At 36.6% G+C, this 16,596-nt stretch overlaps 1 protein-coding gene across 1 annotated transcript in view; it reads right to left on the bottom strand.

Moving 5' to 3' along the window:
* DSG4 (desmoglein 4) overlaps positions 1 to 16,596 on the bottom strand; it is a 52,269-nt gene that overhangs the window by 31,292 nt on the left and 4,381 nt on the right. Inside the window, exon 2 of the mRNA XM_008582062.1 lies at positions 1,222 to 1,257. Coding sequence (XP_008580284.1) covers positions 1,222 to 1,257 — 36 coding nt within the window. The remainder of the gene's footprint in view (positions 1 to 1,221; positions 1,258 to 16,596) is intronic.

Genomic DNA, 16,596 nt, shown 5'->3' with positions numbered 1-16,596 from the left:
TTTCTTCAATCCATCCTCACCAGATGGGGGCCTTGCCTACCTCACCCTTCATTGAGCTCTGACCAGACTTTACAGTCTTGAGAGTTCAAAGATCACCACTGTTCCATGTGAATGAATCCCATACAAAATGAAAAGTTGTGCTGGTGACTTATGCTCACCCAAAAGAGGGAAGGGATTTTTATCATCTGTTGATGACACCACTGTGGTTAAACATTCAAATATGCAGGATTCAAATTGCAGGATTAGAGAAATATTATTAACTAAATTGATAGTACCTGCAGTGATCCAATGGGCAAATATAGGTTCTCAATGTTGTACATTTGTATCTCTGCTTGCTATATGTTTTTTCTTTTGTAGTCTTATGCTTCTATTGTTGGTTGATCTAAAGAATCTCATACTATTAAAGAGTTTAGGAATGTTGCTACATGCACAGACGTATTTGTATGAATGTATAAACATATACATATGTATATTTATTTTCGTAAATCCTAATATGCTTATTGAAATATAGGCAATTATATGTTTATTTAAGCTAAGGCTTCATTTAACAACCTTTTTTGGGGAAGAAAATATTCCATTGAATGAAACTTAACTTTACTAGAACTGGTGCATTTATATACCCCAACCCGCATTTGTATACAACTTCCTGATATGTAGCACATATTCTCTATTTTGGCAATAGAGATTAGAAAAGTAATTTATTTTTTCCAATGATTTAATATGATCATAACAAAACATGACTACTATGATAAAAAGAAGCTGCACCAGAGATAGAGGTCAGTAGCTTTATTTCCTGAGCTCCACTCTAAATGGCACTAGAGTCTCTGTTTTCTATTTAGTTGAGTTACATATTTATTTTATTGTTGCATGTTTCCCTCACAGATAGACCATCAGTGGTCTTTTTTGCTGATCTAAGTGTCTAAAAAATCCTCTTCCCATTCTAAAATATTACTTTGCTTCTTTTGCTTTCCATTGGTTGGGAAATGTATAAACAAGCTACTAGTATAGTTTGATAAATAGGAGTTACTGAGATAATGAGCTGTCATAACCATGCCCTAAAGGCATGGAAATTTGGGATTATGAGTTTTACCATTGCTATTTCAGTTTGGCAGAAGTTCTTTCTCTCAACTTTTACTTGGATGATTATGATTTCTAATATATGATGCATTACAAAACCCACTGTAAATTTTAAATCGAGAAAATAGTTTTATTATACATTACCTCAATAATAAATTCACTGTTTACTTCCAGCACCACCTGTTGGAGAAGACACAACATTAGCATAAACTTGCATAATATAGAGGAAGCAGTGTCATAAAACCATTGATAATATTCTTATATTAATTCAATTTCTTAATATACATTTTGTTAATAATATGGAATAAACATGGCTAATAAAAATAAACTTTTTGCCTTCCTAAGGCTTTTAACTTTCGGGAAGACAAACATGAACTCGACAGCAAGGCAGATTTGGATACCTGCTACCACACAGTCCCCGATGATGGGCTCAATGAAAGGGTATAGCAGAATGAGTGTTGGGAAGTGAATGCTGGGAAGGCTTCCTAGGAGAGTAGAGATGTGAATGGGCTCTGCAGAAGAACATTTCTGCCAGAATAGAACAAAAACACAGGTGTAAAGGCTCTAAGCTTCCAAGGGTGTTACAGAAATGGTAAATATCATTGGCTGGAAGGTAATACTGAGGAGTCATGGGAAACAACGTTTGGGGGAAGATCTTGAAGTGCTTTATATACCAGGCTAAGGAGTTTGGACTTAATCGGGTAGAGACTAGTCATAACAAAACCGTTGTCTTTAAGACATGTCATTGATGTGAAGGGAAGATTGTGAGGGAAAGCACCTGAAGTTGAGACACTTAGGAATGAGCAATTGATTAGGTAAGGCATAGTTAGAATGTGAACGCAGGTGATGGAGTAGCACTGGAAAAGGAGAGAAAATAAAGATATCATTAAAGAACTGATAGGGACAGAGACTGTGGGGTGCACGGAGAAGAAGATTCAGACCACTCTGGTGATTTTGGCTCCACTTTCTGGGAGGATAGAAGTACTGTTAATAGAAATAGAAAATTCAGCAGGAGAATATCACTGCATGGAGATGATGACTTAAGTTTGTTTTAGTTTCAATGTACTTCTAATATTTGAGATACATAAAAAAATCTGAAAAAGTGGAATTTTTCCAAACATTGGTATTATTTGAAGAATATGATGATACTGAATGAAACAATTTAAGAAAATAAATGCAGTAAGCAGGGAACAGAATCTTGTGGAAAATGCTTGTATTTGTTCAGGGAGAAAAAGAAGTCTAAAAGCAGAAGGATCTGACAGGCAAAGAGAATTAGAGGGGTTGAGGGACCAGGGTTGTGGGTGCAGAGCAGATTCTGTCAGTGTGAGAAGAATAAGTATGATGGAGGATTAGAAAGGAGGCAAGGGGCCGGCCCGGTGGCGCACTGCTACAGTGCGCCGCTTGGGAGTGCGGTGGCGCTCCCGCCGAGGGGTCGGATCCCACATACAGACTGGTTCCCGCTCACTGGCTGAGCGAGGTGCTGGTGCAGCACCGAGGGTTGCGATCCCGTTGCTGGTCCCAGTCCGGTACGGGCGCGACACTGAGGGTTGTGATCCGTTGCCGGACACGAAAAAAGACAAAAAAAAAAAAAAAGAAAGGAGGCAAGGAAGGTCAGAAGAATGCAGTGAAGAGAGAAAACCATTTTGAGGTGTAATCAGAGGAAAATTATGCACATACCTATTCCATAGCTTTGTGAAGTTGAGATGAGCAAGAGTGAGAGGGGCTGGAGGAGACCGTCAAAGGTCTCTAAGAGTCTGTGGCAGGGAAGGTGACAGGAAGCCAACTAAATGCCATGAGTCAGAAATGAGTGGTAGGTCTGCCTAGCGTTCTTGCATCAGGAAACACCTGAGCTCAGAATATTAGAAACGCTGAAAATAAACTATTATTCCAGAGCTGATGAAGAGTGTGTGGACAGGGGAAATGAGGAAGGAAGAATAGGAGATGTAGCCCCCCTTCTGTGACTTCTCTAAGCAGAAATGGGCAGCCTGGGCATGGGAGGAGCAGGAGGAACGTGTCAGCTGTCCCAGGGTTGGGGGTTGTCCTCAAGGTGGAATGGAGGCTTAGAGAGGAGATAACATTCTGTTCAGAACTCTAGTTGGTCAGGGAGCAGAGTAAAACCAGGGAGCTCCTCTGAACTGAGAGGCTAAAGAGAGACGGGGACAGGTGGAGTGGGTGCCGAGAAGAGTGGGTGCTGCTGGTGTCAGGGGCTAAGAAGGAACGGAAGGTGTAGGTGGGGGCTTTGGAATGACAGCTGAGTCCAGAAAGGGGAAAAATAGGGATGAGAAATTTGACAGTGGGGCATCATGTCTCCTTTTAACTTATTTTTTTCCTCCCATGTAATTTATTAGACATCCACAAAATGGCTAGACCTGGAGAAGAAAATCAATATGTAATAGAAAATGGTCTTATTTAGTTGCATTGGATGTTTTATTTTATAACAAATATTGCCTTTTGGGGGTAAGATATTCCTTTTGTTAGAAAAATAGATGATTCTGGAAGGTATAAGAAAAAGTAAAAATCACACAGAATCTCACTACCTGAAGATTGGCAAAATTGTTTGAGTCTTTATTCACAAACCCAAACTTACATGAATTGTAATTTTTTTAACCAAAAAGAAACCATAATTTTATCATTTGCTTTTTGCACTCAACGATTATCATGGTAAAGTCCCATGTCAATTATTAAACTTTCCATGTCAATTACTACATGGAGACATACATTTTGGTGGTTGCCTTATGTACCACTTTAATAGCTTCTCATTCTGGTCACTGGGGCATCAGGGTAACTGAGAACCGGTGCATTCTGCAGTTTAGTGTTGCAGACTAACTCTAACATGGGATTCTCAGGCACTGGCCTTCAGTGGGAGGTGAACTGGAAATTCTGCCTTGGTGGATGCCAGAAGGCTGGTGACCTTGGCAAGTGAGCCCATTTTTAGCAAAAATCTTCCGTTTGCCTTCAGCTATACATTTGTCACTCTTTTCTCCCTCTCCTTTTTCACTTCTCCTCTTCTCTGTTTTTCTTCTCATTGATATTCTCTTCCACTTGTTTCTTTCTCCCTTCCTAACATTGTCTTAGGTCCGATAGAGAACCACAGTAGCAACACAGTGTTGCTTATCTCTCCCATCTTGGTGAGGACAAGCCGAGCTGTGGAATCTCAGAGCTATAACCATCCCAATAACTTAATTTTAACTTGAAGGTAGTAATAGTGGGACCTGTATGGGGGTTTTGCTCATAATACAATCAGAGATGTGGCAGGTAATTTGAAGACTATTGTTTTTTTTTTTTTTTTTTTGTCTTTTTCCGTGTCCGGCAACGGATCGCAACCCTCAGTGTCGCCCCCGTACTGGACCGCGACCGGCAACGGGATCGCAACCCTCAGCGTTGCCCCCGCACCTCGCTCAGCCAGTGAGCGGGAACCGGTCCGTATGCGGGATCTGAACCCTCAACGGGAGCGCCGCCACGCTTCCCAAGCGGCGCACTAGCGCAGTGCGCCACCGGGCCAGCCCAGAAGACTATTGTTTTTACTAATTGTTTAGTGGAATGCATTCCCACCATGGTTTCTGCCTGCTTACAACAAGCCTACAAGGTTGTTATTGTATCTATGCGGTGTAGAAACAGAAACTGACAACGGACTCAAACCACCACTGTACTGATAGTTTTATTTACTCAACACCTACCTAAAGCTTCTTTTGAATCATTTGATATTATTTTACCAAATTGTTCTGATTTTCACTTGAATTTTAGTATCACATAATTGTGGCCCCTGGCTCTGGGTAAATATTGATGTTTGTGTTGACTACTCCTAATATTATCTTGTAGAGGTCTTCAAAAATTTTTGCTCATGTAACTCTAAAACATTTTTGAAAAAAATAGTTGCTTCCTCAAATCTTTCTATAGTGGCAGCTAAGCCTTTCATCATCACAAAGTTGAAAGGTTGCAAAGGATAAAATTTAGGAATATTATAAATGTTGATTTTTAAAAAATAAATTAATAAAAATAAAAGTTATATCATTTTTAACTGTAACCAACAAATCTAAATGTCATTGTTATCTGATGCCCAGTGTCATTCATTAATGGGTACAAAGCTACAGGTAAATAGCAAGAATAAGCTCTAGTGTTCTAGGCTAACAAGAGGTAACATAACTATAGTGTATATTTCTAAATAGCTAGAAAAGAGGATCTTGACTATAATCACCACAAAGGAAAGGTAAATGTTCAGGGGCTAGATATGCTATCCACCCTAAGTGAGTCATTGTACAGTATATGTGTGTATTCAAACGACACACTGTACCCCACAAAGATGTATTAGTAAATAGTAAAATATTTTGAATTAAAAAATAATAAATTAAAAAATGCAAATATTTACAATTAAATTTTAAAATTAAAAAAAATAGATAAATAAGTTCTTTAACAGATGGGAATATATTTCACTTCTATTTCTGCTTGAACTTCTGTATCTTATTTCCATTGGTGAACCATCCTCTCCATAGATTTATTTTTAAGGTTCTAATATATTTTAAGTCTTTTATTGGAAGTCTTTCATACTTCTCCATAACAAAAATATATATATTAATAGAAATTTTATTTTATCAAAATTTCTATAATTGTAAGGCTCTAAGTGTTAAAAAACAAATTCTTCTGGATTGGATTAGCTTTACAATTATAATTCACAGCACAATTGAGCAAAACAACATTGAGCAAACAGCATGCAAATATGGAAATTTTGAAGTGACATAATTAAATATAGAAAAGAAAACTTTATTAGAAATTCAATTACAAAGAGATGGATTAAGTTTTTAAAAAACTAGTTTATACATATTACTTACTAGTAGAATTAAACAAGTTTCAGCACCAATTCTACTTTGTTTGGTTTTGTCTTTCAGTTGTAAGTACTGAGAAAATTTGTTCACTTAGGTAGATAATATAGAATTTTTTTTTAAGTAGCAGAATCTTTAAATTCTTTAACCTTATTCTGAAGTACATTACTTAAATCTATATAGTAACTATATTAAAAATGATTTTTAATGACCAATTAGCTGAAAACGCTATTAATTCTTTTAAAATTTTGCTGCAAACAAATAATTGAAATGACTTGCAAAAGGATTTATTTCAAGCTTTACAGTCAATTCTCTTTCTCAATACTGACATCGATATTTTGAATTATTCCTTAGTTTAGTGCCCCAAATATTTTTACAATCCATTGCAGTGTAACAAAATAAGTGAATAGAATTGAAAGATAACACGAGGTGTGACTTTTTTTTAAGTTGGATTTCGGAAAGGAAAACTAGCTTGGATACCTCAGATTGAGTTACATGCTCATGTAGATGGACTCAGGGAAAGAATATATATGTGGAAGCTAAGAATCTGGAAAATGATGCCTTTAAAACTATCTGTGCATTTGTATCCTTCAAAGTGCTCATGCATTTCAGTGATAATATGTGCCCCAATTTGAAGACTATTGTTATAGTAGCAATCAAGCTGGTATCAAGTTTCTTAAAAGGGTGTGCATTTCTATGTCAAATAATTTATAACCCAAAGTGAATGTGTAGCCTTAAATTATGGTTTGACTTTATAAAAAGCAATGTAGTTTAGAGACAAATTCTTTAGAGTTTGCTGAGTATGAGGCTTGGCTCTATTGTTTACCAGCAGGTTGGCTTTGGACAAATCCCATAGCCTCTTCCTATTTCAGGCTCTGATCTCAATAGGATCACAAATGTGAAAGTGATAGGCACAGCAAATGCTCAATACATTTGCAAAAAAGAAGGGAGAAAGAAGAATTTTCTTTTGTGCTTCTGAGGGTGTGTTCATAGTGACCCGACCTATAAAAGTACTAGCCAATCGTTTTTAAAGACTTGAAACAGAAGTTAACCACATCAACCAGATTTGTCTTTAGTTTAAAGGGATAAAGTGTTTTGAGTTCATTTTACCTTGCTCCTGTCCTCTCTCCAGAGCCCAGCTCAACTGAAGAATGACAATGATCTGAGGTAGCCCTAAGAATTTTTGATTATAAGCTCCTTCCTGTCCTTTCTCTGTCTCTGACATTATTTTTTTTTAGGCCAGGGCAGTTGCAATGCTAGGTCCCAGGGTTCTTGTCCAGCAAAACTATGTTGTGTCTGATGGAGACCTCCGTGGCACACTTCTGGTATTTCTGCTCCCTGCTCAGCTGGCTCTACTCATGAGGGTAATAGTAGCTGAGCTCTCCAAATCCTGTCACTTTATGTGCAGGTCTCTCTGAAGGAGCTCAGCTGGTGTTACTCTGGCCCTATAAAATGAGCCCTGTCAGGAGGCTCCTCACTTTCCAGGAAATACCTGTGAATGGGTGGTTTGTAAGAAACATGAAAAGACATCATCCCCCTAAACTGCACAAAGTAGCATAACCCCATGTACTTCAGTTAAACTATAAAGAAGAGTTATGAGCTCCTGGGTAATTGCAGAAATTCCTTGCCTATGAAAGTCACCTTTTCAGAGCATATGTGAGCCAGGCATCATCCTCTGATGTGGCTTGGCCTGAGAGCCTGGCTAAAAGACACCCACGCAAGATGGAGATTGCTGAGCCGGTGGTCACAATGGTAGAATACTAGAAAAGGTAATACCAAGACATCTTGGAAGGGGAAACATGCCGTGGTCTAATGGTATAGCTAGGGGCTTCATGTGAGCTTCTGAGATTGCAGTTTTTGTGATGTGATATTTGACTCTCAAAAAAATAAGCTAAAATCGCTAATTACTCAAAAAGTGAGCAAGCAAGTAACTGGTAAATCTAGTATGAACAGCCATACAGATACATCAGGGGAAAAGGTGTGCATACAATTCAAATTTACAATATAATTGTCACTTTTCCTCTTTGCTTTGTGTACCCTGACTCTGTTGAACATAAAATTATCTATACCCTTAAAAAAAAGAAAAGAAAAATCGAGTTAGAGGCACTACTGTTGAGGGAGCAAAAATAATCTGGAGAGAAGTGTGGTATCCTCAATGTATTACAGTCTCTGTGGGCCTGTCTTCCCTTTATCTTTGGCTATCCTTATAATAAATTGCATCAATGGAAGGAAGTTGAACAAGACTTTTTCTGGCAATATGAAAGTGCCTAGGAAACTAGAATGGATGTGTCTGTGCAAATCGCTGAGAATACAATGAATAGTAGGACAGTTCCCGCCTAGAAAGGGCTACATGTTAAAAGGGGAAGAGGGGCAAGCAGATACAGGAAGATATTAGACATTGTGAAAGAATCATGTATAAGCGACTTTGGCCCAAAGGGGGAAAAGAGTCAATTGTGGCCTAGTTGAATGAGTTTTGGTCTTGTAGTATTGGGTTCAAATCATGACTGCCCCAATTATGGGCTGATTGACTCATTTATTCTCTGAACATATTTTTATTTGTTAAATGAAGATACTTTTATTTACCTTTCAGGATTTTTGCAATAAGTTGAAATAACTTTATTAACTGTAGAATGTTTCATTGGTGTGAGGCTTTGGAATAGCAGACCCAACCCCAGAGAACAAACATCTCCTTGTCTCAATATGAAACACTCAAGCTCAGTTTGAAGCTTGCTTGTCATATTCAAGTTGCCTATCAATGGGACTTGGTAAAGATAAGCTGGAAACTAATTGCATTCTTTCACTGAAAACTTTTCATTGACAAAATATGTGACAGGCACTGTTCTCTGTGTGCAAGACAAGTTCTAACCAGTTTTGATGCATACATTCTAAGGGTGGATAATAGAACATACAATATTCTATTGCCATCTACATTTTAGCAAATTGCAGATATTTTTCTGGGCCTTGCTTTGTCTTTTAGCATTTGTTTTGTCTTTCAACACAATATGATCATTTCATAAAAGCTATGTGGAATCTAAGTCATTACATGCACTTATTGCCATTCAAGTGCTAGAATACACGTTATTCTCTTACATACTGGGTGTGCTTAAAGTAGTAACTACTGAACAAGGCTGTTTTTCATTCCTCCAACTTCGCTTTTTGAAGTCAGTTTTGAAGTCATTTGCACATCTAGACCAACTTATTAATAAGCAGTTCTCTCCTGAATAATACTTATAAAAATTATTGAGTAAAGCGATCCTCCTAGGGATATGGTAGGGATGCCAAGTTTAAGCCTAATTATACCACTTTTGTTTATAATTGAAGGTACATGAATTAATGGCATTTTAGTTTGTAAGCTATATAATTTCCTGGTAGAAAGGAAGGGCAGACATTTCTCATGCAAGTAATATCTGAAGGTTTCACTCTAGTCACTCTTTCCAGACACCTGTCATCAGAGCTGCTTTCCATGAATGAAAAATCCCATCGGCCATCCTGTTTGGAAGAGGGAAGGAAACACCACTGCCGCTCAAACAATGATTTCATTGCTCTATGAAGAAAACCTCCCTGGATACTTGAGAACTAGAATGTAGTCATCAAACTATGTACTCAGGAGCCAGAAGTTCTCCAAAAATAAGTATCTTAAAAGAAGGGAAAGCATCATAGCGTCTCAACAGCAGTGAAATATTTTCAGGGCAGTATATATTTTTTATCCTACAACTCTATAGGTAGAAATTATTGAGAAAACTATACTAAAGTTATAGGTTGTGATATGGTAATACTACTCGATATCTCTTGGAATATAAAACTTTTTGGTGAAGTTCCCACAATGGACTCTGCAGGAATTTGAAGGCAAAATCATTCATTTGTCCACTTGGTTTAAAATGTATTTAGTAATTCCTTAGCCACTTACATTAACAAAACAATAATAGAGATGAGATTTGCTTCCATGTAATCTTTGGTGTAATAAAGACATCATTACTTTCTGTGATAAGCAGTACTAAATCCAATCATTTAATGCTATTTAGGGTATTCTGTTTAGTACAAATAAAAAAAAATCAGATAAGGTATTTTCCCCCATCACTGTATTGTATGGAAATTTGCCTGACAAAATATACGTATTAGAATAACATTTTTTTGTGTGAGAACTAAGTTAAGTGGCTAGGTTAGTTCTAAATATGCTTTTAAATTTTGATGGCTGTTTTCAGTCCTCGAAAAGATCATATCTATATGCTTAACCACCTACTGTCTTGCCTTTCCAAGAATCAGAATAATTAATAGAAGTGTTTACATCTCATATGTAGCACAAATGGTTACCATATTCAGACAAAAATCATTACCTGATAAAAGGCTTTTTATGATCTTATCGACTTAATGAAATATTGGCCTCTTCCAGCTAATAACTGTTTTTCCTTAAGTGAGTCCTCCCTAATAACACTTATACAATCCATAGCATTACTTAAATTTGACTAGATACCCCAGTCAAATTTATGAAAATAATGTTCATAAGTCAGAACAAACTTCTATTACGTACGTATTCAGCAGAGATAATTATAGGACAGCAGAGTTTCTACAGTGGAAGAAACATAGTGACATCATGTCTAACCACGCATTCTCACACAGGGTACAATGAAGCCCTGAGAAGTTAAGGGCTTTCTCCAAAGTTACACATCCGTTTTGGAGGGCAGCTGTGACTCAAACCTGGGACTTCTGAATTCAATGTTGATTGAATCTCTACATTCTCATCCATTTTATAGCTCAAGAACATCATGAACATCCTTAGGAAGAGAATGCCAAAGGACTCATGTGATAAAATAAAATGCCCTATTGTAACCTAGAGTTTTGGGTACCTTTTATTGGTTAAGTCAGTCAAAACTGTGTTTAAAGTACTCTTTGTGGTTGAGATGTGGCTGATACAAAGACCCCATAAGTCTCTGAGAGGCTGCCACACCCTCATTAGTGTAAGCAGCTATGATGCCCCAGAGAGTCTTTGATTTAGTTAATGAAACAGGGGCAGAGTTCAAGTTCAGGAAATTAAAGACAAGTAGATATGCCTATTTTCCCATAATATCTATAACATCAGATTGATTCTTAAAGATTTCTTGCATTTGTTTCGGTCTCGAAACATGCTAGAAGCCTCTACTTCTCAATTCCAGATATTATAATTGGTGTCTTAAGGGATCTACTAGAAATGCATAAAGAACTTAAGTCTATTGCAATTACCATGAAATGTCAAACACAAATAATTCAACATCAGTGAGGAGTGGGGAAGAATTAAATATCAAAAACAATAAAATTTCCAAGGAAAATAAATCAATACTACCAAAAAGAGATCCTGAGAATCTGAAAAATAATCCTCTTTCAAGATCAAGGAGAAGAATAATTAACTCTTTAATTAAACAGTATTATAAAACATGCCTGTGCAGAGAGCAACAGGAGGCAAAATTCAGTACTCAGAAGTTGCCTCTAAAATCTTGACACATGCAGTTTCCTTACAGAAAACAAAAGATTTATCTGAATCAAAGCATGGAGATACCCCACAGGAGAAGTGTAACAAGAAGGACATGGTTATAATTTACTATTTTAATTAAAAACCGAGTCAGATTCTTGCCTCTTCCTTTAGTAGCTTTTATTTTATTTAGTAAATAAAAAATGATCATTATAAGAGGGGGTTGCACTTTTATTTGTTGTTTTTCAGTTTAAAAATATTTTCATAAATGGTCTTGTTTATTAATGTGTCTTCTAAGTCTGAAGAATGGAATGTTCTACTGCCATTCTCATGTTCCCTTCCGAGCTTGGGCTGTGTGCCCTTTGGCAGTGTTGGGCTCTTGCACTGCTTTTGAAGTTCACAGAAACATGAATTCTGGAAGAATGGCACTCACTGTGCCAACGGCAGAGCGATGTGCTCCTATCTCCCCCAGCCTGGCTCTGTCTTTTAGAACTGATATTAAGATGAGTGTGCTATAATGCCACCAGCCTGAGAAGAGGACAGGGATCATTTTCCAAGCTTATGTCGTAGCACCACTCCCAGGAGACTGAGATGCAGCTCCTGGGAGACTGAGGTGCAGCCAACTCTAGGCTATTTGCCTTCATTTACTTTGGAAAAAATATATAATTTTCTAACAATTCCCTCACCTTGTCTTTCCACTTATTTTTTCTTAACTGTTTTTGACCAAATTGTTCTGCCATTTGATCATCAGTAGACTTAAACATAACCTAAACTAGCTTAGTTGATTTTTTAAATAAATTTTTCCAATTGAATTGACAATAGTTTGGTGAATCGACTAATCTGATCTTTGTTCCTCTATGGACCTGGAATTCGAAGCTGCCTTACCTCTTTCAAAGGTAATATACTGGCTATGCATGGTGCCTAACTGAAAACCACTTCACAGCTTGGGCATCCAAGGGTTGGAGGAAAGTAATATAATATACAACATGCCATGTTTACTTCAAATAAGTAGATCATTTAAGGGTTTTCTTTGAGAAAAAAAAAACATTACAGAGAAATAACTGTTTAAAAGAAATGGGCTTGATCAAATTTGCTTCCCTTCAAATTTAGAACCCATATGTACTAAGAATTTTCACAGTAATATGTCTGATTTAAGTAAAAGAAAACAGAAAAATAATTATTTACAATTATAAATTTTAAAATTGTCCTAGCATTTAATCTGAGTTAGATCATGTCTCTGAGGCCACCAAAATCTAATTCAATCACATTCTCACCCTGCTTCTCTATGGCATTCAGTCTCTCAGGGCATGGAGTCTTTTGAAATCAACAGATGCTGAACTCCCAGAACTGTCTTTTCAGGGAATTAAAAATGGAACAAATTCCATGTAGAAAGTCCAATAGCTGATAGAAGAGACAAGACTTCAAGGCTGCATTCCTTCCCAGGCCCTTAAGTTCTACTCACCATAAGAATGATCAAAAGACAAATGTTTCTGAAAAGGAGCCAATCCATTCTTCTGAGTTTCTCTTGCACACAAAACCCTGTGAGATTCAATTTTAGTCCTAGCCTTCTGGGTCTTGAATCCAGCTCTGCAGCAAGATGTGCTCCGAGATGCCCTTTTAGGCGGGCATGAGTGATAACTGTGGTGCTCTGTGGGCAGAGGGATGAGGATATTCTATAATGACTCTGTTTCCACACCCCAAACTCCTGGGCTGATCTGGAAGGCTAGCATTGTTTGGGTCCTGGGTAAGAACTTGGACACACCTTGATTCTTATTGCAATGAAACCCTTTGTTGGACACCAAAGAAAAATCTCACAGAGTGAGGGCAAGATTTATAGGGAAGATACCCAATGAATAATAAATTACTCACAACATGAAAAATAATTAAAATGCTAGGGCCTATCATCATGGTGAATAAAATTAGAAGGCTTCTTCTTACTGCCAACATTGTAAAAGCAAAATTACATAGACTGACAACACAGACACACACATGTCTACTATAGAACCAACTTCAAGGAATGACACTTTTAGCAGCGAGCATTGTTAAAAGGCACCAGGCCTAAAGCATGGCATAGAAAGATCCATAGAATAATGAAACTCTCATCTCTTAATTCAGGAGATTCCTGCTTCCTTCTGTAGGAAGTCCTGTGGTTGAACTGCACTCTCAGTTTTAAAGATGCTCTGAAATAACATGGTTAAGATGAAGAACCTCAGATTTAACTTGTACCAGTATGTATGCTTCCATCTTTTGGCACCTTCTGTCCTACAATTGAATTTCTATGATACAATATTCGTAAAACACAGTTCTGATAATACAGTACAGTTTTCTTATTCCTCATGGCATTTCCACTGATAAAAAAGTACACAACATGGGTAAGGAATATCTTTAAACCATCATGACTTTTATTAAAGAGAAGCTGAAGTTAGAAACCTGAGAACTTAAGGGAAAAAGACCAGAGCAGCAAGCAGCATCTGGATATTTTTGAATATCCTTTTTTTTTCTTTCCCTATTTCTCTTTCCCTTTGTTAGTATGGGTTTAGCATAGGGTTTAGAGTCTCCCCGTGAAAAAATTGTAGGCTGGGATCAACATCAACAAATATAAAAAGAAAACAACATCAACAAATATAAAAAGAAAATGCAGTCAAATGTTTCCTAATTAATAGTACATATTTGTTAGAGAACCTCAAAAGGAGACAGCATCTTGTCTCCATTACCCCATCACTGTAATTCAGAAACAAGACAGACTCTAGTAATAGAATGTATTCTAAATAGCACTTGGTCTCTTGAGAAACTTAATTTTGTATTTTTGGAAGTATGGGAAAGTCTAGGCAAGTAGAGGGCTGGTACAATATTCTAAAATGAAGAGAAATGAATTATATGTTGAAGATATTTATTAGAAAGAGAGAAGGAAATTATATTTAAACAATGGGGAAAAAATGGTTACAAACAGGCAGTATTTGAAGCTATCTGCCCAATCCAAACCTTAAATTTGGGGGTATCTGCCTAATTCCAAAATATATAAAGTGTAAAGTGACCAAATAATGCATATGTTTGGTATCATTTTTAAAAATACATCTTCAGGTGGTGCATGAGGTTATTTTAACTGGTGGGTACTACCCAGAAAGAACCTTAAGAAAAGCATTTCTAGTCAGACTCCTGCCTGCAATATCTCAACAAATGCTTCTCAAGGGACAAAAAAAATTGACTTGAAATTGGTGCTACTTTGTAATTAATTTCAGTGTGTTTTAATAGTAGAACGAGTGTTTTAGATTGGCATAGCATTTGGGGGAGATACTCTAGAATTCTAACACATTCGCTGGATGATAAATGAACCCACCATTCATTGTATGCTGGGCAGGCAAGAGTTATGAAAAACTATGCTTGAATAAACGATCATTTTAAAAAATTATTTTTTTTAATTTTAAAATTTAATTGTGGGGTATAGTACATTATTTCAATACATGCATATATTTGTACAATTATTCACTTAGCATAGATAACACATCCATCCCCTAAACATTTATCTTTTCTTTGTGATAATTATGGTCAAGATTCTGTTCTGTAACTTTTAAAATCATTTTTCATTTTCACAAATATACATATATATATATTTGGTTCAGAGATTTGAAGTGCGACAATTATATTGACCACAGAAAATTTTTCATTTATATCTAGGTCAGATGAATTGTTTTTACTTGTGAGATGTATCCTCTGTCAATAGTAAAGTGAGTTTTGGGCTCTTGGAACACAGCAGAAATTTCCCTTCTCAATATGTGGGAAGTACAAACGGTCCAGCTGCTTGGGATCATTTTCATGAGACAGGGTTGTGAGAAGAGGTTCTCTCCAATCCAGCCTACCAAGACCTTTTCATTAGCTATATAACCTTATTGTGGTCTTGTTTTTATCTTCGTACAAAGCATTTGACTTTTGTTGGTATAAAAAAAGACAGCGAGAATTTGACAGTATTAGTGAGTGGGGATATTTCTTGGCTAACAACTTGATGTATATTTCTATTCCTGGAGACATCACAAACAGCTGTGGAGATAGTTTATGTTTTATGGAAATTTAATATGTAATACTGTTTAAGGTTAGAATTATAAAACACAGGAGGAGAATATAAAATGTCTCAAATCAATGGAATTTCAGGCTTAAGAAAATGTAGCTGACATGTTCTTTCTATGTGACAGCCAGTTTATCATGGCCCTTCCATATAAAATCCTTTTCGTTGTCTGCATCAAAAGGGAAATTTGAGAGGATGGTGAAGAATATATAGAAGCGTCAGTGTTTCCAGTACTATGCTCTGGGGCCATCAACCAAAAATAAGTGTGGGAGACCTTGGATTGCATTGGGCCACTACAGAACAGTAGGGAATGGGAGAAGGCATCAGGAATGTTTTAGTGGATTTATGGTTCTAAATAATGGGTCAGTCAGAGCATAAGAAGGGATCAGGGAGAAGTCAGTGTCTGTCATGACGATTTTATTTCTGTAACTACTTTCAAGCAGGCTCAGAGGCAACCAATAAAGTGTATTACACTAACATGTATCATATGGGGAGTTGATCATCATTTAGCCAACTAAAGAAATTTATTTTTGTTTTACTTCAGTTAATGTTGAATTAGAATAATTTGATTTGCTTAAGAGAATTAATGAAACAAGTATAGATCCCTACGTAACATTGCTTTTCACAAGAGGAATACAACATTCTCTATTGTTGTGTCTGTAAAAGATATTTTACAAAGGTTTCTACACTTTGTTTATACTGAGTAGTTGATTTCTTCTGAAATATAAGATTTTCTATCTACCTGAATACTCTTCATAGGAAGAGTTTTAAAGAAAAGAAGCAATAACCAGTAGAAATAGGTACTAGACAATATAGGTGGATTCCTCCAGCTTTCCCCATTTGAAACCCTTGACTTCAGTGGTACCCAGAATTTCAATTGAAGATTATTATCATAAGTAACTGGATATCCATATGCAGGAGAATGAAACTAGACCCATATCTCTCACCATATACTAAAATCAACTCAAAATGGATTAAAGACTTAAATACAAGACCTGAAACAATAAAACTTCTTAAAGAAAACATAGGAGAAACACTTCAGGAAGTAGGACTGGGCACAGACTTCATGAATATGGCCCCCAAAGCACGGGCAACCAAAGTAAAAATAAACAAATGGTATTATATCAAACTAAAAAGCTTCTGCACAGCAAAAGAAACAATTAACAGAGTTAAAAGACAACCAACAGAGTGGGAGAAAA

The sequence above is a fragment of the Galeopterus variegatus genome, unplaced genomic scaffold (genome assembly GCF_000696425.1).
Source record: "Galeopterus variegatus unplaced genomic scaffold, G_variegatus-3.0.2 Scaffold2508, whole genome shotgun sequence".
Taxonomy (NCBI): domain Eukaryota; kingdom Metazoa; phylum Chordata; class Mammalia; order Dermoptera; family Cynocephalidae; genus Galeopterus; species Galeopterus variegatus.
This window is presented reverse-complemented; position numbering and strand designations above follow the sequence as displayed.